The sequence below is a fragment of the Chiloscyllium plagiosum genome, chromosome 10, assembly GCF_004010195.1.
Source record: "Chiloscyllium plagiosum isolate BGI_BamShark_2017 chromosome 10, ASM401019v2, whole genome shotgun sequence".
NCBI lineage: Eukaryota > Metazoa > Chordata > Chondrichthyes > Orectolobiformes > Hemiscylliidae > Chiloscyllium > Chiloscyllium plagiosum.
In genome coordinates this window covers 15,234,963-15,257,745 of record NC_057719.1, presented here as the reverse complement: position 1 = coordinate 15,257,745, position 22,783 = coordinate 15,234,963, and the positions used below count along the sequence as shown (strand labels likewise).

The 22,783-nt window shown below is 41.9% G+C and overlaps 1 protein-coding gene across 4 annotated transcripts in view; it reads left to right on the top strand.

The window, feature by feature from the left end:
- The window catches only part of arel1 (apoptosis resistant E3 ubiquitin protein ligase 1), a 110,746-nt gene that overhangs the window by 75,221 nt on the left and 12,742 nt on the right, over positions 1 to 22,783 (top strand). For 3 of the 4 annotated variants that reach the window (XM_043697104.1, XM_043697105.1, XM_043697106.1), the window contains exons 15-19: positions 2,184 to 2,309; positions 8,101 to 8,230; positions 9,587 to 9,645; positions 12,332 to 12,421; positions 12,882 to 13,057. In XM_043697104.1, the coding sequence (XP_043553039.1) occupies positions 2,184 to 2,309; positions 8,101 to 8,230; positions 9,587 to 9,645; positions 12,332 to 12,421; positions 12,882 to 13,057 (581 nt within the window). Of the gene's footprint in view, positions 1 to 2,183; positions 2,310 to 8,100; positions 8,231 to 9,586; positions 9,646 to 12,331; positions 12,422 to 12,881; positions 13,058 to 15,530; positions 20,100 to 22,783 lie in introns of those variants that run through there. The other variant, XM_043697107.1, reaches the window with a different exon arrangement.

Sequence of the window (22,783 nt, the reverse complement as noted above, 5' to 3'; positions counted from 1 at the left end):
CCCCTCCCACTCCACCAAGGACATGCAGGTCCTTGGCCTCCTCCATCGCCAGACCATGGCAACACGATGCCTGGAGGAAGAGCGCCTCATCTTCCGCCTAGGAACCCTCCAACCACAAGGGATGAATGCAGATTTCTCCAGCTTTCTCATTTCCCCTCCCCCCACTTTTTCTCAGTCCCAACCCTCATACTCAGCACCGCCTTCTTGACCTGCAATCTTCTTCCCGACCTCTCCGCCCCCACCCCCTCTCCGGCCTATCACCCTCACCTTAACCTCCTTCCACCTATCATATTCCCAATGCCCCTCCCCCAAGTCCCTCCTCCCTACCTTTTATCTTAGCCTGCTTGGCACACCCTCCTCATTCCTGAAGAAGGGCTTATGACCAAAACGTCGATTCTCCTGTTCCTTTGATGCTGCCTGACCTGCTGTGCTTTTCCAGCAACACAGTTTTAAGCTCTGGAGAAAGAAACTCAGTCAACATTTTAAATCCAATGGTGCTTCATTCCAACTAAGTCAAAGGACTCCATGGTGACTCTGTTTCCTTCTCCACAGGTGCTGCTAGATCTGCTGAGTTTCTCCAGCACTTTGAGCTCACGAAGATTTTAAATTGGCCAACAGTGATTTGTTGTGAAGTGGGTGGCACGGTGGCTCAGTGGTTAGCACTGCTGCCTCACAGCACCAGGATCCCAGATTCGATTCCAGCCTCGGGTGACTGTGTGGAGTTTGCACATTCTCCCCATGTCTGCATGGGTTTCCCCCCACAGATCAAAGATGGTGCAGGTCAGGTGAATTGGCCAATCTAAATTGCCCATAGTGTTAGGTGCATTAGTCAGAGGGTGGGTTACTCTTCGGAAGGTTGTTGTGGACTTGTTGGGCCGAAGGGCATGTTTCTAAACTGTAGGGAATCTAATCTAATCTAATCTAATCGTTTCTCATTTGGTTCCTTTTTTTTATTCCTGCCCTTCCTCTACCAGCACCACTCATTCACTCCACAATCATCCCTCTTCAATCCAACAAAACTCAGACCTAAACAAAAAAAAAAATCAATACTACAGATGCTGGAAATCAGAAACAAAATCAGAAATTGCTAGAAAATCTTAGCAGGCCTGGCAGCATCTGCGAAAAGAAAGCAAAGTTAACAGAGAACTCTTCTGTTTGTAAGACAAGCTTTTGAATTCCAACACTGTGCACTTGATTGGATTTCCTTTCTCTCAATTCTTTCTCCAACTTCTCCCTCCTATCAAAGGATATTGTGAAACTTGAAAGCATTCAGAAAGGATTTAGAAGGATGTTGCCAAGGTTGGAGGATTTGAGCTATAGGGAGAGGCTAAGTCGGCTAGGGCTGTTTTCCCTGGAGTGTCGGAAGCTAAGGGGTGATCTTATAGAGGTTTATAAAATCATGAGGGACATTGATAGGGTAAAAGACATGGTCTTTTCCCTGGGATGGGAGAGTCCAGAACTAGAGGGCATAGGTTTAGGGTGCGAGGGGAAAAATTTAACAAGGGATCTAATGAGTAACCTTTACACGCAGAGGATGGTGCGTGTATGGAATGAACTGCCAGAGGAAGTGGTGGAGGCTGGTACAATCACAACATTTAAAAGGCATCTGGATGGGTATATGAATAGGAAGGGTTTGGGGGGACATGGGCCAAGTGCTGACAAACGAGACTAGATAAGGTTAGGATATCTGGTTGGCTTGGCAGAGTTGGACTGAAGGGTCTGTTTCTGTGCTGTACATCTCTATGACTCTAAGTTAAATTGTTTTCAGATACCACTGAAACAAATGGTTGTTTTGAGGATGGAGCTGCAGATTTTTCAGGGAGTAAGACTTCAAATGAAAGCTCTAGATTGAAGACATAACTTTAACGTTTCTCCCTAAATTGCTGAAGTCTGGGTTTTAATGGCAGTGTTCTTGCTAGTTACTTTATGCTCTGTATTTTTTTCTGACTAATCCATTAACTTCTGACTGGATGTTGACACAGATTATAAATATAGGGCACTGCTCACACTAATACGACAGGAAAGGAAATCGCAAATTTGCCCACGTCTTCTAATAGTGTCAGTAGCCCAAAAAGTAGTATGAAATCGCATTTTCACTGTTCATGTCTTTACTCCTTTCACAAGTGCCAAAATGTTGCTTGTGTGATTATGAACCATCTCTATCTTGTCACCTCTGCTCGCAGTATTTTGCAACAGATGATCCAGAATTCTACAAGAGTAAAGTATGTTACATCTTGAAAAATGATGTGAGTGAAATGGACCTCGTTTTTGCTGAGGAAAAATACAACAAGTCGGGACACTTAGAGAAGGTAATGTTGTTTAAGAAATTCCCTTGGGTCTGAAATGAAGTCTCATGTTATGCCTTGTTGATGACGAACCCTTTCAGTGGTTAGAGATGATGTGAGGAGGCAAAGCCCTTCCTTCACAGTGAGGATATTCTCCATCATGTGTACAGCACTACCACGATGCCAAACTGGTCAAACATTGAACGGAAGTAATTGACAGAATAAAAAACAAAAGATGCTGTAAATCAGAGACCTTACAGCCTCATGGCACCTTCCATTGCAACCACAGAAGTTGTAACACCTTATACGTTTACTTCTTCCCTTCTCAGTATCCGAGGGCCCAAACACTTTACGGGTGAAGCAATGCTTTACCTGCATTTGATATAATCTAGTTGACTGCATTCACTGCTCACAATCTGGTCACCTCTACATTGGGAAAATGAAGCATAGACCAGAAAACTGCTTAGCAGAAAACTTGCATTCTTTATGCAAAAAAGGCCCTGAGCTTCCAGTTGCCTGTCACCTAAACACTCCACCCTATTCCCTGCTGATATCTCTTTCACAGGCTTGCTGAGTGCTCCAGAGAAGCTCAGCACAAGCTGGAAGAACAGCACCTCATTTTACACTTGGGGACCTTGCAGCCTTCCGGACTCAATACAGAGTTCAGTAACTTTAGGGTTCACAGTCACTGAGTCATAGAGGTATACAGGACAGAAGCAGACCCTTTGGTCCAACTCGTCCATGCCAACTAAATATCCTACATAAGTCTAGTCCCATTTACCAGCACTTGGCCCATATCCCTCTAAACCCTTCCCATTCATGTATCCATCTAGATACCTTTTAAATGTTATAATTGTACCAGCCTCCACCACTTCCTTCTGCAACTTATTCCATACGTGAACCACCCTCTGCGTGAAAAGTCACCTTTAGGTTCTTTTTATATCTTTCCCCTCTAACCCTAAACCCATGCCCTCTCGTTTTGGACTCCCCTACTCTGGGGAAAAGACCTTGCCTATTTACTCTATCCATGCCCCTCACGATCTTATAAAACTCTATAAGGTCATCCCTTAGCTTCTGACGCTCCAGGGAATATAGCCCCAGCCTATCCATCCTCTCCCAATAGCTCAAATCCCCCAAGCCTGGCAACATTCTTGTAAAACTTTTCTGAATCCTGTCAAGTTTCACAAATCCTTCCTAAAGGAGAGAGACCAGAATTGCATGCAATACTCCAAAACTGACCTAACCAATGTTCTGCACCGTCACAACATGACATCCCAACTCCTCTAGGAGATGCTGGAGAGAGCTTCGTTCCTGAAGAAGACCTTATGCCTGAAACGTTGCTTCTCCTCCTTTGATGCTGCCTAACCTGCTGCGCTTTTCCAGCAACACATTTTTCAGCTCTCTATTCCTACACTCAGTGCACTGAACAATAAAGGCAAGCATGCAAAGTGCCTCGTTCACTATTCTATCTACTTGTGACTCCACTTTCAAGGAACAATGGACCTATGCTCCAAGGTCTCTTTGTTCAGCAACACTCCCCAGGACCTTACCATTTAATATATAAGTCCTGCTCTGATATGTCTTTCCAGAATGCAGCACCTCACATTTACCTAAATTAAACTCCGTCTGCCACTCCTCACCCCTTTGGGCCATCTGATCACCATCCTGTTGTGTTCTAAGGTAACCTTCTTCACTGTCCACAACACATCCATATACGTGTCATCTGCAAGCTCTCTCACATCTTTACCCCAACCCTCACACACCAGACCTTGACGTTGCACCCCACCAATTGTTAATAACTAACAGTACCCATTAATAGGTAATCACCCCCCTAGCCAGATCATTTTCCACTCCTTTGTCTATCTAATTGCTCTTCTCTCCCTTTCAGCTCTGTCCTCACCTATCATTTACTCCTTACCCACTTCTCCCAGCCTATCATCTGCATAGAAGCCAACATTTTCCTAGCAACCAACAGTTCTGAGGAAGGGTCACTTGACCCAAAACGTTAACTCTGATTTCTCTCCACAGATGCTGCCAGATCTGCTCAGCTTTTCCAGCAATTTCAATTTCTAACTGACAGAATATACTGTCTTATCAAGAGGGGAATTGAAAGCAAGTGTAGGGAGGTTGTACATCAGTTATATAAGGCATTGGTGAGACTGCATCTGGAGCAACGTGTATAGTGCTGGTCATTGTACAAGGGATGGATATTCTAGGAGCAGTTCCGACTAATATCTAGAATAAGCAGATCACCTTTTGAGGAAAGATTAGTCAGGCTAGGCCTGTATCGTCTGGAGTTTAGAAGAACCAGAGACAATTTAATTGGGATACATAAGATCCTGAGAGACCTTCATCAGGTGGATGTGGAAGGACCTAGAATTGGGGCCATAGTTTAAAAATGATAGGCCTTCCACTTAAAATGGAGCTAAGGGAATTTGTTTTGAGTGTTGAGAGTTTTCGAAATTTCTTCAAAAGACAATGGATGCAAAATCTTTACATATTCTAAGGCAGAGGCAGACAGATCTTTGATCAGCAAAGGGTGAAAGATAATCAGGAGTATGGAGGAATTAGAAATGAGGCTAAAGTCAGGTTGGCCATGACCTTATTGAAGGATGGAACAGGGTTGAAAAGCAGAGTAGCCTAGTTCTTGTTTCCTGTTCATATGTTAGTAACCGCTGTCCACAGCCTCATAACCTAGCTTATTACTCCCTCTTACCCCCCAATTCACCCTCTCTACTATTACCATTAAACCTGCTACAGTGAAGAGTGCAGGAGGTATTGTGACCAGCAGCACCAAGGATATCTAAACATGAGATATCAACCAGGTGAAGCTGCAACATAAGACTACAAGCAGTAGAAAGCAGCATGCTATACGTAAGGCTAAACAATCCCACAACCAACAGATCAGATCTAAGCTCTGCAGTCTGCCATGTCAAATCATGAATGGTGGTAGACAGTTAAACTTTGAACAGGAGTTGGAGGCTCCACAAATATCCCATCCTAAACAACAGGGAAGTCGAGCGCGTAAATGCGAAAAAGAAGGCTAAGGTATTTGCATCCATCTTCAGAAAGAAGCGACAAATGCATGATCCATCAAAACCACCACAAGCATTCCGTGTAATTTCCTTCCTGGCTGTGCGGCCTCCAAGGCCCATGTGCAACAGCTACTTTCAGATTGGCTGATTCCGATCATTGGGTATGGAGCATTGGGACAGTTGCCTGGTCATGCAGCCACACAGCTAAGAAGAAACATTGACCACAGCATTAAAGATGTCAATAAACAGCTGGTAGTGTGGGATATTGCAAAGGTTATTGCCCTTGACAATATTCCGACAATAATACTGAAATTTTGTGCTCCAGAAGCCCGAGCCTAGCTGGTCCAGGCCAAGTGCAATAATAACATCAACCCAAAAATGTGGAAAATTGACCAGGTATGTCCTGTGGTCCAAGACTGGACCCATCCAGCCTAAGCAATTACCACCCTATCAGTATACTCTCGATCATCAATAAAATAATAGAAGGGGAAAGCAGCATTTGTAAAGGGATAATCTGCTCATTGATGAAAGGGGTAAATGACTGCCCTTGACATCAAGGCAGCATCTGACCAAATATGGCCTGAAGGAATCCTAGCAAAAGTGGAGTCAATGGGAATCGGGGAAAACTCTCCACTGGTTGGTATAATATCGATTGCAATGGAAAATTGTGCTCATTGGAGGTCAGTCATTTCAGATCCAGAACATCTTTCAGGAGTCCTGCAGGGTAGTGTCCTACGGCCAGTCATCTTCAGCTGCTTCCTGAATGCCCTTGCTCCATCATGAGGTCAGAAGTGGGGACGTTCTGTGATGACTTCATAATGATCTACACCGTTTGCATTGCCTCGGACTCTGAAGCAGTCAATGTTCAAATGCAGCAACCCAAACCACAGCCAGCCTCGGTTGTTTCAGCTAGCTTTCAGACCACAAGTCCAGGTAATGACCATCTCCAACAAGAGCAAATCTAACCATTTGCTCATTGATGTTTAATGACATTACCATCACTGAATCCTCACCATCAACATCCTGTGGAAATGAGAGCAGGTCAGTGGCTAGGAATTCTGGTGTGTAATTCACCTCCTGACTCCTCAGTCCCTGTCCATCATCTGCGAGGCAACAGTCAGGAGTGTTGTGCTTGAATACTTGCCTTTGTTGGAGTTGCACTCATCCTCGCAATACCTAAGAAGCTGACGCCATCCAGGGTAAATCAATTTGTTTGATTTGCACCGCATCCATGAACTTCAATATTCAACTACCTTCACCAATAATGCACAATGGCAGCTGTGTTTAGTGTCTGCAAGGTGCACTACAAGCAACACACCAAGGCGGCTCTGACAGCACCTTCAAAATGCATGACCTTTACCACCTGGACGGTCAAGGGCAACAGATGCAGGGAAACAACACCATGGATTTCCTCTCCATGGTATACAGCATCCTTATTTGAAACTATATTGTTAATCCTTATCTGTTGCTGGATCAAAATGCTGGACTCATTGCATAATAACATTGTTAATGTAAAAGGTAAAAACAAAGTTGCTGTAGACCTACCCAACCCTAGGGTTGCTCTCTCATTGCAGAGAGACAACTGGTGATTTAACCAGACAGTCGCAATACCTCAGGCAAGGGGCAACGTTGAGAAGGTGTGATCTTTATGGTAACCTCGGCTGATAGAGGCCACATTGTCAGCATCACACTGCATCGCAAACCAGCCTTCCAGCTAGCTTGGCTGACCACCCCCTTATTGTGATTGTACCAACACCACAAGAACTGCGGTGGTTCAAGAAGGCAGCTCACCACTACCACCTCAGGACAATTAGCTGTGGGCATTAAATGCTGGCCAAGCCAACGATGGCCACATTCCACGAGCAAATGAAAGGTTAAGTGGAAAATTGTGACTTAGAATACATTGCTGAGAAGGTCATGGAAGTGATAACTTACAAAAAGGATTTGTTAAGTGCAGAACAATGGTGAAAGATCATGAGAGTGGGACTCTTTAGATTATGTGATTTTCTTTTGTGGAGTATCATTCTGTCATTCTTCAGACTGGCTGCTACAACTTCTATATAATAGCCCCAACTGCAGCCTGAGTAATTTTAAAGTTAATTGTTCTTACATTGTTTTGTATCTAAAGACGTAGAATATAAGCAATGGATTTCTTGTTTTTACTTCTGTTGTTAACTTTTACAGACATGAAATATTTGAATGCCAGTCACTTGGGTATAAATATTATCACTTGGTTCTGAGATACATTTAGGGTGAGAGGGGAAAGATTTAAAAGAGACCAAAGGGCAACATTTTCATGCAAAGTGTGGTGTGTGTATGGAAGTGATGGAGGCTGGTATAATTACAGCATTTAAAAGGCTTCTGAATGGGTATGCATAGGAAGGGTTTAGAGGAATATGAGCCAAGTGCTGGCAAATGGAACTAGATTAATTTAGGATATCTATTTGGCATGGACGAGTTGGACCGAAGGGTCTGTGTCTGTGCTCCACATCTCTATGACTCATTTACTGTGTTTGAGATGCCTTACTTAAACCTTAAACATTAGATCTTGAAACATGCTTTTGTGAATCCTGTAACGCGTCTACGTTAAAGGTTCTGATTTGAATCGTAACTTCTGGCTAATTCTCTCTCTGTCCCTCCCTCCCCCCGGCAGCTTATCCTGCCACCTTGGAAGCAACACAATCCTGGAATTAGAGTCGACTGGGCGGATCAAGGATGCAGCTTTCACATGTTCTTTCTTAGATCACTAATTTGAGATTGTTCATATTTTATTCTTTCAGGTTATAGAGTTGATAGCTGGAGGTGCACAGATGCCAGTAACCAATGACAACAAGATATTCTACCTGAACATGCTGGCACAGTACAGATTGGCCAGTCAGGTGCGGCAAGAAGTGGAGTATTTCCTTAAAGGTATGATACTGCTCCGAGTGAGCAGTGATGGAAAATGAATAGAAATGAAGCCAGAATATTATTATTGTTGTGGAATCCTGTATATTTTTTCTAAGTAGTCAAAACGTTACGTGTTTAACACAAGGACCTAAGATTGCCCTTTGTTTATGACCCAATATTTCCTTTTTTTTTGCTTGGACAATTACATTTTTGTTTTCAGAGGCCCTCTGAGCCTGCCAATGGTCTTCTTAGCAAAAAGCAACATGATTTTGGCTTTTGCATGTTTCCCAAGAAATGTAAGACAGTCATCTCTGATAAATCATCAAACAGTCCATTGTTCTAAGGACAACATGCTATTGATGCTGACCACCATAAGGATTCTAGTATACACCAACCCACTTGTTTATCAACTTCTGTGTGAAGTGGTTCAATCTCGGTTGTATTCATTTTCTCACTTCTAAGTTGACATTCATGCATTTGGTACCATGGTAAACTTTACCTTGACAAAAGTGAAATGACATTATAAATTGAGAGATTTGTTCCACAAGGAAAATAAAAATAAGTTTTTAAAAATTGTGAAGACACATACTACAGCAGAGTTCTGTAAATATTTGTGATCTAAGTATTAGGGCAGATAGATTGCAATTTATTTTTAATCCAGGAGGTGCTATCTCCTCCATCCTGAGCACATATTCTCTCAAGTGCAGTGTCAAATCTGAAAGCCTCATGAATACTTAAATATTCCATCAGACTCTGAATCAACTGTGCCAAAGAGGTGGAGAGATTTACTCTGAAAGTGGCTGAGAAAAGTATCTACTGCCATGATTTTGAGTCACTACCCTCACTTGAAATGGATGCATTGAGAGGAAGGCGAAAGTGAGTACTGCAGATGCTGGAGATCAGAGTCAAGATTAGAGTGGTGCTGGAAAAGCACAGCAGGTCAGGCAGCATCAGGAAGGGCTTTTGCCCGAAATGTCGATTTTCTTGCTTCCTGGATGCTGCCTGACCTGCCGTGCTTTTCCAGCACCACTCTAATCTTGGCATTGAGAGGAAAGACAGTTCAGGATAGACAATCCAGCACCACCTGCTTTCTATAAATTAATTGATAAAAGGGTGTTTGTTAGGGCAATGACTAATTTAGAAGAAAGGTGTAGCTTTATCATTCATCCGTGCAGGCAAAGAACAGTGGAATAAAAATGCGAAAAGGAAGAACAAGATTGAAATTGTTTAATGTTTCATTGCCTTCGGGACATCTCAGAGAATTATTTCCCAGCTAATTAATTACTTTCACAGTTTGTCACTGTTTAAAAAAAGGGAACATGAATTAATGAAGCTTCTTTAAATGCCAGCTTCCTTTTTTTACCCTCTTTTATACAGGCTTGAATGAGTTGATTCCAGAAAATCTTCTCGCTATATTTGATGAAAATGAGTTGGAGGTATGTAACAGCTTATGAAGTGACTCATTCAATATCATTGTGACTAATGCTCCCTCTAAATGTTTTTTCTTGTTCACAGCCTGTTTATTTCACTGCATTATACCACTTCTTTTGCACCACCATGTATGTGTGGCATCTTAAAGGGGACAAAAATTGTGAAAATCCTGCATCTTTGTGGTTGCTAGATAGCCAAGCATGGGTTTACAGGCAAAATTGTTTGTGACTCTGTCTTCAAGCTGACATTTTGAGAAATTTGTCTCAGTGTGAAGATATTCATTTGGTTGACTTTCTTTTGTACGTCCTCCTAAACAGCCAGAACCTGCAGAAAGTCTTAAACTTTACTGCTCACAGTGGCTCACCATTTGGACCTTGCCTTTTGGACAATCTGTAAGATGTCACAGTTTTCATTCTCTTGTTTTTGATTTTTGCTGTGATGATTATGAAGCAAGCAACATAATCATTTCCTCATATCACTAGATGGCACTATTGCACCTGGATTGTTTTAATATATAAATCAACCTGTTTAGACGTAGAGTCATAGAGATGTACAGCATGGAAACAGACCCTTCGGTCCATGCCGACCAGATATCCCAACCCAATCCAGTCCCACCTGCCAGCACCTGGCCCATATCTCTCCAAACCCTTCCTGTTCATTCACCCATCCAAATGCCTCTTAAACGTTGCAATTGTACCAGCCTCCACCACTTCCTCTGGCAGCTCATTACACATCCATACACGTCCCACCCTCTGCGTGAAAAAGTTGCCCCTTAGGTCTCTTTTATATCTTTCCCCTCTCACCCTAAACCTATGCCCTCTAGTTCTAGACTCCCCGGCTCCAGGGAAAAGACTTTGCCTATTTGCACTATCCATGCCCCTCGTAATTTTGTGAACCTCTATAAGGTCACCCCTCCGCATCTGACGCTCCAGGGAAAACAACCTCAGCCTGTTCAACCTCTCCCTATAGCTCAAATCCTCCAAACCTGGCAACATCTTTGTAAATCTTTTCTGAACCCTTTCAAGGTTCACAACATCTTTTTGATAGGAAGGAGACCAGAATTGCACGCAATATTCCAACAGTGGCCTAACCAACGTCCTGTACAGCCGCAACATGACCTCCCAACTACTGTACTCAATACTCTGACCAATAAAGGAAAGCATACCAAATGCCTTCTTCACTATCCTATCTACCTGTGACTCCACTTTCAAGGAGCTATGAACCTGCACTCCAAGGTGTCTTTGTTCAGCGACACTCCCTAGGATCTTATCATTAAGTGTATAAGTCCTGCTAAGATCATTCAACCCATTGGGTCCACACTGACCCTCGAAAGAGCATCCCACCCAGACCAAACCAATACCCTATTCCTGTACCCCTGCATTTCCCGTGGCAAATCCACCTAGTCTGCACATCCCTGGAAATTATGGGCAATTTAACATGGCCAATCCACCTAACCTTTGGACTGTGGGAGGAAACTTCTTTGGACTATGGGAGGAAACCCATGCAGACATAGGGAGAATGTTCATAATCCACACAGGTAGTTCTCCCGAGACTGGAATTAAACCCTAGCACTGTGAGGTAGCAGTGCTAACCACTGAGCTACTGTGTTGTCCACCTTCTACCTACTAGGGTTTAAGAATTATGCACACACAGCTCTCCTGGTCTCCTGACTTTCTCCCTCTCCTGGTGTAGAAGCAACTGAGATGCATTTATGTGTCTTTATGAATGGAGCTTCATTCACAGTAATTTAATGCAGCATTGCTGTATACAGTGTGTACACAATACCTTGACATCGGGAAAAGTCTTTGAAAATTTTCAGTCACAAAAGAACAGAGTGAATTAGTTTGTTTCTCCTTTTGAGCTATCTCTATATCTTTCTATAGAGATATACGTAGATACATATATATATATATATATATATATATAAAACGTGTCACAAGCTAAGTTCAGTCATCTTACTTCTTGTATCTTATTTCGCTTTTCCAACCTATTTACACCTGTTCTTCAAAATCCGAGGAGTGCTCTGTCATCACTGTTTCTCAGCATATCCTTTATCCACAGTACCCTGAGCTTGCAGTTGCAGCTTCTCTGTTTTCAACCATGAGTTAAAATCCTGTACTTATGCCGTGTGATACTGAGATCCTCGAGCTGAAAGCAGGAAATGCGCAATGGATTTATTGGTCTCTGAATGAAATAGACAGTGTGTCATTCGAAACAGTAATCTTTCTTTTTCTTTTGTATGCTTCTAGCTCTTCTTAGATTATCAGCATTTACAATTACCCATTTTGTCATTGAATTATAGCAGTTCTTTCACCAGGTATTCCTTCCAACCAGTCTCTTTTGAAGTTGTTTCTCAGATACAGAACATATATTGTGTAACAAATTATACAAAGCTTTCATTTCCAAACAGCTGCCAACATTTTCAATTATAAATTCCTCTGCCCGCAGTTATAATGGCAACAGAATGTGAATTTGTCATCTTTGATTACACTCTCCCACCATTTATTTCCTTATTTCTTTCTAAGCAATAGCCTACCCTCTTTGCATTCCTCAATACTGAGACTGTGGAAAATATTGCCCTGTCTCCATCTGGTATCTTTTCTACATAAATTACATACATGTGACTTTACCTTTCTTAATTGTTGTAAATGAAACTTTCTTTGATTCTGATTGTTAAATTTTGACCTCCAGCTGTTGATGTGTGGGACTGGCAACATCAGTGTACCTGATTTCAAGACCCATGCTGTCATTGTTGGAGGGTCCTGGCACTTCCGAGAGAAGGTAAACCAGAGAGAATGACAAATTGTGGAGCTATAACAGGAGTTGTTGGTACAGCTCAGGGCTTTCTCTATTAGAGGCAAACTAAGGCGTTTTTTATGAAACACAAAATGTTTGAAATATGTGGCCCCAAAAAATGCTTTGGGTGTATGTCCTTTTTTTTATCGGAACAAACATTTAACTATTTAACTCACCATTTATTAATGTTTGTTATAGCAGCCATTTTCATCTGAATTCGGGCAAGTCTTGCTTGCATTTGTATGTCAGATGATGGGGAGAGGTCTCTGTGTCAGTGGAATGGCGAATTGTCTTTAATTGGCATGATCGAGGAATAGAGAATGTCTCATTCAGAAACTTTTGCTGACCAGGAACTGCAGTCAAATTAGCGGCATCAAATCATAGTCATGCGTGCGATAGTCAAAATTCTTAAAACTCTACTCTTTTTTTTCCACCCCACCCACAGGTAATGAAGTGGTTCTGGACAGCAGTGTCCAGTTTCACACAGGAAGAGCTTGCTCGGTTGTTACAGTTCACGACAGGTTCTTCCCAACTCCCTCCAGGAGGATTTGTGGCAATGTGCCCATCTTTTCAGATCATAGCAGCACCTACGCAGAATACCTTGCCCACAGCTCATACCTGGTAAGTAGTTCGGTAAAAGGAACACTACTGGGATGTAGTTGCATGCATAGCAGATGTGCATTTTCTAGGCACTGTGTGCTTTAATTCCGCACCAACCCCCTGAATTCTACACCTCAAGAACTCCCTCCTAAGCTAGGAAATTAAAAATCACACAACACCAGGTTATAGTCCACCAGGTTTACTTGGAAGCACTAGCTTTCGAAGTGCTGCTCCTACATCAGGTGGTTGTGAAGTATAAGATCATAAGACACAGAATTTATTGCAAAAGTTTACAGTGTCTTACGATCTTGTACTCCACAACCACCTGATGTGGAGCAGTGCCCGGAAAGCTCGTGCTTCCAATTAAACCTGTTGGACTATGATCTGCTGCTATGTGATTTTTAACTTTGTACATCTCCATCAAAGCTGGGAAACACTTCTCGGCATGCAGGTTGGTGGAAATTTGGAATGATCTGCTCCAAAAAACTAACTCCATAAATAGCTTAAAATCTGAGATGAACAAATCATTGCAAGACAGAAAGGCATTTAAACATACATGATGCCAAGGCGGCTGAATAAAATTTAGATACAGATCAACTATGATCTCATTGAATAGTGGAGCAGACTCTAGGGACTGAAAAGCTGATTTCCTGTATAATACTTATTTTTCTTTCATGGGTGTGGGTGTTGCTGGCAAGACCAACATTTTGTTGTTCAACCCTAACTGTCCTTGAGCTGAGTGGGTTGACAGGCCAATCCAGAGGCAATTAATAGCCAATCCACATTGCTGTAGATCTGGAGTAGCATGTAGGAGAAAGGGAGTACTGCAGATGCTGGAGATCAGAGTCAAAAAGTGTTGCACTGGAAAAGCACAGCAGGTCGGGCAGCATCCAAGGAGCAGAAGAGTCAACGTTTCGGGCATAGGCCCTTCATCAGGAATGTGGAGGGGTGGTCTGCGTAGGAAGGGGGCTGAGAGACAAATAGGAGGGAGGTCTGGAGCTGGGGTTAAGGTAACTTGGAAGGCGATAGATAGATGAAGGTGGGTGATGATGGTGATAGGTTGGAGTGGAGGGTGAAGCGGATAGGTGGGAAGGAAGATTGACAAGTAGGACAGGTCAAGAGGGCGGTGCTGAGTTGGAGGGTTGAATCTGGGATGAGGTGGGGGAGGGGAGATGAGGAAAATGGTGAAATCATCATTGCCGTTTGGTAGGAGGGTCCCAAGGCAGAAGATGAGGTGATCTTCCTCCAGGCGCCAGGTGGCGAGGATTTTACAGTGGAGGATGCCCAGGGTGGTGGAGTTGTTTGGTGCGTGTGTTCCAGAGACGTAGTCTGAAACGTTCCACAAGTTGGCGCCTTGTCTCCCCAGTGTAGAGACCACATCGAGTACAACGGACGTGGTAGATGAGGTGTTTGGATGTGCAGGAAGATCTCGGATGTGGAAGGATTCTTTGGGGCCTTGGATGGAGGGGGTGGTGTGGGCACAGGTTTTACATCTCTTGTGGTGGCAAGGGAAGGTGCCAGGAGTGAAGGGGAGGGAGGTGTCCGAGATGGTCCAGGTGAACTTGAGGTCAGGGTTGAAGGTGTTCGTGAAGTTGATGAACTGTTTAACCTCCCCATGGGAGCATAAGGTGGCGCCGATACAGTCATCAGTGCAGCGGAGGAAAAGGTGAGGAATAGTACCATTGTAACTATGCAAGATTGAGTATAACCATGTATCAGATGAAGAGGCAGGCATAGCTGGGGCCTATGTAGGTGCCCCTGGCTACCCTTTTTGGTCTGAAGGAAGTGGGAGGATTCGAAGGAGTTGTTGATGGTGAGGACCAGTTTAGCCAATCAAATGTGTGTCTCGGTGAAGGAATACTGGTTGGGTCAGCGGGAAAGGAAGAAACAGAAGGCTTGGAGGCCTTTGCCTTGGCAGGTGGACTTGTATAGGGACTAGATGTCCATTCTGAAGATGAGGTGTTGGGGGCCAGGGAAACGAGTCATGGAGGAGGTAGAGGGTGTGGGTGGTGTCCCAAATGTATGTTGGGAGTTCCTGGACTAAGAGGGACAGGACAGTGTCAAGATATGAGGCAATAAGTTCCGTGGAGCAGGCTGAGACAATGGGTCAACCGGGGCAGTCAGGATTGTGAATTTTGGGTAAGGGGTAGAACTGGATGGTGTGGGGTTCCAAGACTGTGAGGTTGGAATTTATGGATGGGAGATCCACTGAGATGATGAGGTTGTGAATGGTGTGGGAGATGATTTGGTGATGAGAGGTGAGGTTATGGTCGAGGGGGCAGTAGAAGGAGGTGTCTGTGAGTTGGCGCCTGGCTTCAGTGGTGTACAGATTGGTGCACCAAACATGTTGGCCACACCAGATAAGGAAAACAGATCTCCTAAGGACAAGCCAAATGTTTTTTTTCTTTTAATGATAGTTTCATAGCTACCATTACTGAGGCCAGTTTCCAGTTCCTGATTTTTGTATTGACCAATTCTCTTTATCCATATCCAGCTTTAACCAGTTGTGCCTTCCTACTTATGATTCCTACGAAGAACTGCACAAAATGCTGAAACTGGCTATTAATGAAGGCAGTGAAGGATTTGGAATGCTGTAATCATGAGGCTTTGGGACATGACAAAGTGAAACTATCCTCTGGTATGCTGCGAAAAATTCAGGGTCCAGGGACTGCGAAGTTAAGATTGACATGGTTTGCCCATTTGTCTGCCACTTCCAAGACAGAAATGGATTGAGCAATGGTATTCCAATCTGATTGTTCAGTTGCTGAAAGATGGTGAGATGATCAGCATGCTCCAGTCAACATTTTCCAAACTCCACCGTAATGCCAACATTACATACAAACACTTCATTCCAAAATGAAGGGGAATGTTTTTCAGGTTCCGTGATCAGCATCAGTCTTCTGCATATTTGTCTGATTTACAAATGACTCTGTCTGGGGAGATTGTTTTCAAGATTTGATTATCTGATTGGTTTGTCAGAAAGTAGAAAAACTTTGAATGTTTGCAAGCAGCCACTCAAGCTCCGTGTCAATTTGTTCCTGGAGCACACAATATTCTTTGTCAAACAGCATTTTGAGCACACACTGAAAAGGAGTTGGTACGTTGACTTGCAACTGCAAGCCATTGAGAGTTTTTTATGATTTTGCACTGACCTTGGTACAGGGCACTCAACTGTGAAAGAAACCAAAAGCAATGCCAGATTCTAAGACCTGTCTTCTAGATTGTCCTGTTCATTGAACTATAGCCTCACTGCTGGCCTCCTCCTTGATTAATGACTGTCACAGCACATCTCAAACCTTCAAATAATTGCATTTTTTCCATAAGCTGCATCATTTGCTGAACCACTGAGACGGGTGCCAGCCAATCTCAGACTTTCAAAAGGGAGGCACTGTTTTCAGTTCATATTTCACTTATATTTCCAGTTTGACTGTTAGTAAAGTTGAAGTACAGATGTTGGGAATGTGAAGTAAGAACAGAATACTGGAAAGAACTTAGCATCTCCGGAGAGAGCTACAGAGTGAACATTTCACGGCAATGAACTTTCATCAGAATTCACAACTTTCGGGATTATACTCCATAATTAAGATAGTGAAGTAGACAAAGAATGAGTTGATCACCAATGAGTGGGATCGAACGTGGGAGCACGAAAGGTCTCCAATAGTAAATACAGTACCATATAACATTCACAGAAAAATCTAAGATCACTAGCGATAGAAAATAAGTACTTCTAATTCTCAGTTATATGTTAAATACTTTCTGAAGAGGTTGTTATTAGGAGCCTTGTCATGAGGACTTCCTTCAAAGAATTGATTATTTTACGTGGTTGAGATTAAGCTGATGCATGTTATGTCAGGTTGTGGTATATACAGATGATTCTAGTTGGAAGTTAGTAATTATTTTGTGGGTTGTCTAATGTGAGTAAAATGCTGTTTTAAAGGCAGGTTTCACAGTGCAACTGGAAGCCAGCTGGACCGCATGGATCTTGCCTTTTTATTACTACAGGGATATCACAAGCTGAAGTACAGAGGGTGGTGACTGTGTTTGTCTCTGGTTTCAGATCTCAGCTAAGATTATGCTTGTATTGTCTACAGAAAACAAAAGTAGACTTCAAATCAGGGTTTTTTTTTCTTTGTTATGGCCTGATTTTAATCATCCACTCAAATACCAGTAATAAGGAGGGATGTAGTTCATACGGACCATGAATCTTCCCACGTCCATTGTCTGTCAAAAAAAAACTATCATCTGCATTCCTCTACACGCTCATGGCAAACTTTCAATCCAGATATTCTCATACAGGTTAGGGAGCAAAGAAGGTTGTGACTGTAAACAATCGAAGCATATTTGTAGTTCACAGCACTTATTGTAACTTGGCTTCTTATTGCACACCTAGAAGTAGAGTTATGGCCTTCCTTCTTTTATATTTCTATTATATTCCTCAATCATGTCACAGTAATTAAATGCATTTGGTTTTTAGAGCTTGTGAGAAGCATTCACTTGTTATTTTGTTTTTGTTGGAATTTGATGTCTTCTTGACAGTGAGTAACCAGAGTTTGAATGGTACTGTTTAATGTCATCAGTTTGCAAATTAAAATGGTTGCTTAAAGGAACAACAAAATTGTTAAAGTAGAAGCAAGCTATAGCAACTTTACGTTCCACATTAGAGCCTCTGCTAATATGTCAGGTGAGTTGGTTCGCTGAAATGAATGCTTTCCTATTGAAAATAGTTTTTTTAAAATCATGCACCTTATGAAGTGAAAAGGACTTCTGCTTTCAAACTACTTTCACTCCCTATCATTGCTTGCTTTTTATTAAATCTTCGCACTGTTTTGAACAGTTCTTACAAACTTGTAACATTGGCTTTGAAAAGTGCTGAAAGAGTCTCTAAGTTAAAATGATTGCGCTGCTGTATCAATGTGGCACTTTCAGCCTCTCTGATGATCTGAAGGTACGAATGATTTAGAATTTCACAGGGCTCATTCTTATGAAGAGTCCATTTTGTGGGAATAATTATGGAGTTATTACAAATACAGATCTGATTTATCCAGGGTTTTAACTTTTAATACAGTTCTTCAGGCAGCTAAATGCAAGCTACTGTGTTGCACTTTGGGTGAGATTTTGAATGGACGAGGGAATTATTATGATCTGCTCCTGAGTGTTTGATGCAGTGAGACAAGACTATCGCAGCAAATTCTGCATTTAAATGGAAATTTGAAGTTAGAGCACAGCTTCAGAATGATGCTAAACTTACAAGTGTGAATTGAGTGTTAAGGGCAAAACTAACTTCAAAGAAAAGTGGAAGAACATCTGACCATTTCTTTTTCCTTTAGTATCAGGTTGGTTCGTGACTCTCAACTTGAACTGCAGGAATTAATTGTAGCAAGAATATGATTGAGACAAAACCCAGAAGTGACCTTGCAAAAATGAGTTGCGTCTTCCTGGAAGGAAAATGCAGAAATACTTTCAAAGTAGAATTTTGTTAGGTTAAACTGGGCAGGAAGTTGTACAGAACAACCTCAGTTTTCCAAACATCAATTATCTAAATTTCGGATTATCTGAACAAGCTCTCAAAGGCCCATAAAAACATTATCCGAACAATCAGTTATCCAAACAAAATACTCCCCACCCCGTCTCATTTGGGCAATCGAGGTTGTTCTGTGCGTAGTTCAGGGGATTCTTTTACTACCACGATAGTTTGTTATGAGAGACAGTGCATTTAAGACAGCTACTACATGCTAAAGCTCCCTCGAGTGTAATCTTTGAGTTCATTCATGTCAATAGATTCCGTACACTGTCTTTCTTCTTCCTCATATAAAAGTACCATTGTTTTTAATGCAAACTTTAGTTTACTAGCTAAACTACATTAAACAGGATTAAATCACAAAGCTGTTATATGAAAGGTGGAGCTAACGTAAAAGCAAAAGCTCATTGCAAAATTCAGCAATTTTTAAAGCATGTTTAACTGAATTCATAAACTCGTACAGTGCAGAAAAGGTTCTTTAGCTGATCAAGTCTGCACCAACGTAACTGCCACTATAAGGGTGCGCTAATCCCAATTTCCTGCACTTGTCCCATATTCTAAGGTTTTCAGCCTCCACTACCTTCCAAATTCTCACTACCTGCTGAATGAAAAAGTTTTTTTTTCCCCTTGCCCCTTACCCTGAAACTCTGTCCTATCGCGATTGACCTCCTCAACCAGCTGCTGTCTACCTACTCTGTACACACCCCTCATAATCTTATACACATCAATCATGTCTCCCCTCAGTCTTCTCTGCTCTAAAGAAAACAATCCAAGCCTATCTAGTCTCTCTTTAAAGCTCAGTTTCTCCATTTTCGGCAACATCTTGGTGAACATCCTCTGTACCACCTCTAGTGCAATCGTTTTGTTCCTGTAGTGAGGTGACCAGAGCTACAGACTGTACTCCAGCTGTGCCTAATCAATGCTCTGTACAACTCCAACGTTACCTCCTTGCTTCTATATTCAATGCCACAATTGTTGAAGGCAAGTCTCTCAGATGCTACCTTAACTATCCTATGCACATGCTCTGCCAACTTCAGGGATCTATGAATAAATACCCAGGATCCCTCTGTTCCTCTAACCTATCCAGTGTCCCGTCATTCATTTAAATACTCCCTCATCTTGCTTCTTCCTCCAAAGTGCATTGCCTTACACTTAGCAAGGGTAAGTACCATCTGACCAACATGTCTATATCTTCCTGAAACTTACAACCATCTTTTTTTTGCTATTAATCAATCATGGTGTCATCTTCAAACTTGCTTAACAGTCCCACCACATTTTCATCTGTATCGTTTATGTATATAACAATCAATACGGGTCTCAGAACTGATCCTTGTGATATACCGCTGGACACTAGCCTAGCCACTTGAGCAGTTTTCTAACACAACCCTTTGTGTCCTTTTACTAAGTCAGTTTCTGATCCATCTCATCAAGTTTCCCCCAATTTGATGTGCTTTAACCTTCTCAATCAGTCTACCCGTGCAACCTTGTCAAAAGCTTTGCTAAAAATCATATAAACTACATCATCTGAACTTCCCTCATCCACACACTTGATCACATTTTTAAGATGTTCTAACAAATTTGTTAGGCCTCCCTCAGACAAAGTCATGCTGACTATCTGTAATTAACCCTAAGTGGGTATTATTTTACTCCTCAGAATTTTCTCCAATAATTTCCTTACCATGATGTGAGACTCACCAGTCTGTAATTTCCTGGTTTATCTCTACCATTGTTCTTGAAAAGTGAAACTGCATTAACCGTCCTCCAGTCCTCTGGCACTCCCCCACCTCCCCCCACCCCCATGGACAGAAAGGAATAAAAAATTTGTGTCAGAGCCTCTGCAGTTTCCTGCCTCACCTCCCACAGCAGCCTGGGATGCAGTTCATTTAGGCCAGGGGATTTGTCCTTTTTAAAGTCCGACAGAGTCTCTAATATCTCCCCACTTCCTATCTCAAACAGTGCAATTTCCTCACAACCCTTTTCCTGAATTCTGTACCTATGTTCTCCTTTTCCAGAATGAAGACTGAACAGAAGTATTCGTTTAACACCCTTCCAATATCCTGTGGATTCACGCACACATTGCCCCCTTTTGTCCCTAATGGGGTCTACACTTTCCCTGGTTAACCCCTTCACTTTAATGTATTTATAAAATATCTGAGGATTTTTGGTATTCTGTTGACAAGTTCTTTTTCATACCCCATTTTTGCTCTTTTAATTCCTTTAAATTCCCTCCTGCTTTCTTTTATTCCTCTTGGGCCACAGCTGAATTGCTCCCTTTGAACTTGCTCTTACTCCCCTTCCACATCCAGTCCAGAATTGTCCAAGACATCCAGGGTTTTCTGAACTTATTGCTCCTACGTTTCCCTCTAAAGGATACATGTTGGATCTGTACTCTTCCTCGCTCCTTTATGATTGACCCCACTGCTCCACGGTAAACTTACCCATAAGGAGGTGTTCCCAGTCAACTGTCCAGAACAAAATTGAGCTGTGCTATGTTGTGATCGCTTTCACTAAAATGTGTCCCTACTGCTTCATCGGACACTTGTCCAGCTTCTTTCACATGAAACAGATCCAGCACTGCGCCGTCCCTTGAGTTTTCTACATATTGATTAAAAATAAAATCCCAGGATACATTTCAAAAAGTCTACCCCCTCTAAATGCTTAATACTATGACTATCCCAATTTATGTTGGCAAAGTTGAAATCCCAAGTATATAATTATCCGATTATTATTCTTGCACACCTCTGTGAACTGTTTGCATATTTGCTGTACTATTTCCTGCTGACCCTTTTGGAGGCATATAATACACTCAGAATAAAGTGGCTGCCCCCTTATTATTCCTAAATTCTATCCACAAAGTCTCATTTGAGGACATTCCAAGATATCATCTCTCCTTATTACAGTAATCGACTCCTTAATCAATAGTGCTCCTCCACTACCCTTTTTACACCCTCCTCTGTCTCATCTAAAGATCCTATAGCCCAGAATATTGAGTTGCCAGTCCTGCTCTTCCCTCAGACATGCTTCTGCAATGGCAACAATATCCTGTTTTCATGTGTCAATCCATGCCATTAACTGATCAGTTTTACCTATTACTCTCATAGCTGAAGTAAAGACCATCCAGCCTTGCCTTACTGTCTTGACACTCTACATAGCTGAACTGACTGTGACTTTGCTGCTTAAACCAACTATTATAAATTCAACAGGAAAGCAGCCAAATATTAACAATTAATAACCAAGGTATAGAGATTGTATACTGGTAAGTTGCCTTGCATTTTCTTTACATTTTGTAAGTATGTTTCTTAGTGTTTATACATATGCACACAGTACTTTTACCCCTTTTAGGGGGATTGTGTGGGTGTTTCAACCAATCATATTTATATCAGTCATTTTAAATATCTGGAAATAGATTTGGAGATGAGAGTGTGTGGTAAGCAGGCGGCTATGGGTGGTGAAAGGATTTGTAAAAGACTTTGAGGAAGAGCGCCAGAGGGAAGCTTTTCCAATGTTATGACTGTGTATAATGAGAAGGATAAGAGGCACAGGTGTCGGAAGGCTCCAGCATTAAAATGAGAGTGTGTAACAGTGAAAGGATAATCAATTGCTTTTCAAAGTTGTCACAACATCAAGTTGTGGTCTTCTGATTCTTTTTCATTTATTGCTGAAAACAAGGAGAAGACATAGGTAGGAAAAGTCAAATTAATTAGACTACTTAATAATTAACATTTTATCAATTCTGTATTTTTAAAATGTTTCATAGCAGATGTTTTCCAGTTACTGAGTGGAGACATTTATTACTGTGAACAGATACTGAGCAGACATTTCCTACCAATGTGGACACATTACTGCCAGCTGAAATGCAGACAAGTTAAAAATGTCCAGGAAGGACATTTAAATTAAAATTGTAATTTATTTTTATCAAAATCCTTTAGTTCGTAACATGAAGTTTTTTTGACAGCTTTTAATTCATTCTGAAAGAAAAGCCTTTGAAGTGCATAGATACACTAATGGAGGTGTGTGGCATGATTTTAAAAAATTGCTGTGTGGCATTTCTTTATTGGGAGTCATTAGTATCAGGATTCCAACTTGAATGGAAACTACGTGCCCCTGTGTGTATTCCACTGTGATTTGATATAAGAAAGTGCAATTGTTAAATAAAAAAAACAAAGTTCAAGAGATACACAGCAAGTCTGTCAGCAGATGCAAAAGGAGACTTTTTGATTGGGAATATT